At 50.9% G+C, this 1,634-nt stretch overlaps 1 protein-coding gene across 1 annotated transcript; it reads right to left on the reverse strand.

The window, feature by feature from the left end:
- Positions 1-228: 228 nt before the first annotated feature.
- CALCOCO2 (calcium binding and coiled-coil domain 2) lies at positions 229-1,383 on the reverse strand (the record flags this gene model as incomplete). The annotated part of the gene is made up of 4 exons (XM_010132227.1): positions 229-348; positions 514-647; positions 987-1,089; positions 1,195-1,383. Coding segments are annotated over 4 exons (546 nt in total), but the record flags the coding sequence as incomplete, so codon positions are not given.
- Between the last annotated feature and the right edge of the window lie 251 nt (positions 1,384-1,634).

The raw sequence follows: 1,634 nt of genomic DNA on the forward strand, positions 1-1,634 counted from the left end.
CCTCCTGCCCATATGTTCCTGACTCCTGCGTCTGAGCAGGTCTCCGGTTCCCATGATTGCTCTCACCACAGCAGAGCAGCTGTCCCATGTGGTGAAGGGTTAAGCAGATGATACGGGGAGAAACCGCTTTCCTCTTCTCCTGGAAGCATCCAGTGGAACAGGACCTGACTCAGCCCCTCCTCACCCTTCAGACTGACTGCATTTCACTTTTTTTTTTTTTACCTGTGTCTGCTTGATTTTTTCCTGCAGATCGTTGATTTGTTGATGGATATGTGCACAGTTCGCTTTCAGCTCCTCATTCTCTTTGCACAACTTTTTGTTTTGCAGTTCAATCTCTTCCTCTTCCTCCTGGCAAGCAGCAAAGTGGTTTGGTCAGAACAGAAGCACTGCAAAGCTGCGTCCAACACGGCGCAGAGCGAAGAAGGATGAACTCGGTGTGAACACTCCGTGTTATCAGGGTGCACATGCTGAAGAATCGGGGGCAGCATAAAGCAGGGAAGAGAGGGCACATACCTGTGTCCTAACCACCAAGGTATCGTCCATAGTCTCTGCTCGGAACTGGAAAGGCGAACTGGCTCCCCGGACCATGCCAGCCTGGTCGACGTAGCAGAACTGGTAATCTTCGTCATCCTTTGGTAGGTAGTAACCTTCAGAGGAACACAAGCACCCTGGCACACGCAGCTTCAAATTATTCGAGTCTCTTAACTCTACAGCACAGAGGCGAGAGCCTCATAAATGGAGACTTCCTAGTGCTGGATTGTTCCTGCACCGTTACTAAATCCTTGTGCCATGAACAATATCCCTCAGTCAGGAGGGCAGAACTGCAGATTCAAATTTTTGTGATCTGTTATGGGATTTGAAATCAGTCTGCCAAGGTCCTCCAGATATTCTGTAATGCCGAACGCAGTGACTGTTAGTGGGAGTCTGTGTGTGTGTGTGTGTGTGTGCCTGTGGGATTCCCTGAGGGGCCCACGCTCCCGACTCACTTTTGAACTGGATCTGTTGCTGCACACTGGTATCACTGTGGTTGTCACTGGGCAGAGGAGCCCACATGAATGTGTAAAAATCCCGGGTCGTTTTCCACCCCACCTGCAACAGCAAAACCGTTATATGAAAAAATCCCCCAACCTGGTTCTGTCAAAGCCTGAGCTGCTTTCTCACGTTCCCACCTCTGCTCTCGCAGCACCCACGTACCCGGAAGATGCCCACCCAGTCCTTCTTGCGAGGAACCATGTTCTGGGTGAGGGTATAATAACAGGTTATATCTCCTCCGAGATCATAGAACTTGTTCACATTGTTAAAGATGACCTGGTCGAAGCTGACGCTCTCTACAAGGACGGCGGAACTGTGAGAGTTGTTGGAGGTCTCATCCATCGTGGAAGTCTGCAAGAGGAAAGAATAAAGGGATTATCTTGTCTTCAGATGCTGCCAACATAGTGGTGTCCATGAAGGGTACGAAGAGGAATGGCTTGGGCACGACAGAGCTGTGAGGTCCAAAATCCCCTACGCACACACTGAGGTTTCTCAGCAAAGCACAGGAGCTCGCTGGTGTCCCTGCCGCCGTGCCCAGGCTGCTCCTGACATCCATGGCAGGTTTAGCAGACACGCGTAAGACTCTTCCACCTGACCACTGC

Source organism: Buceros rhinoceros, unplaced genomic scaffold, assembly GCF_000710305.1.
Source record: "Buceros rhinoceros silvestris isolate BGI_N320 unplaced genomic scaffold, ASM71030v1 scaffold38762, whole genome shotgun sequence".
NCBI classification, from domain to species: domain Eukaryota; kingdom Metazoa; phylum Chordata; class Aves; order Bucerotiformes; family Bucerotidae; genus Buceros; species Buceros rhinoceros.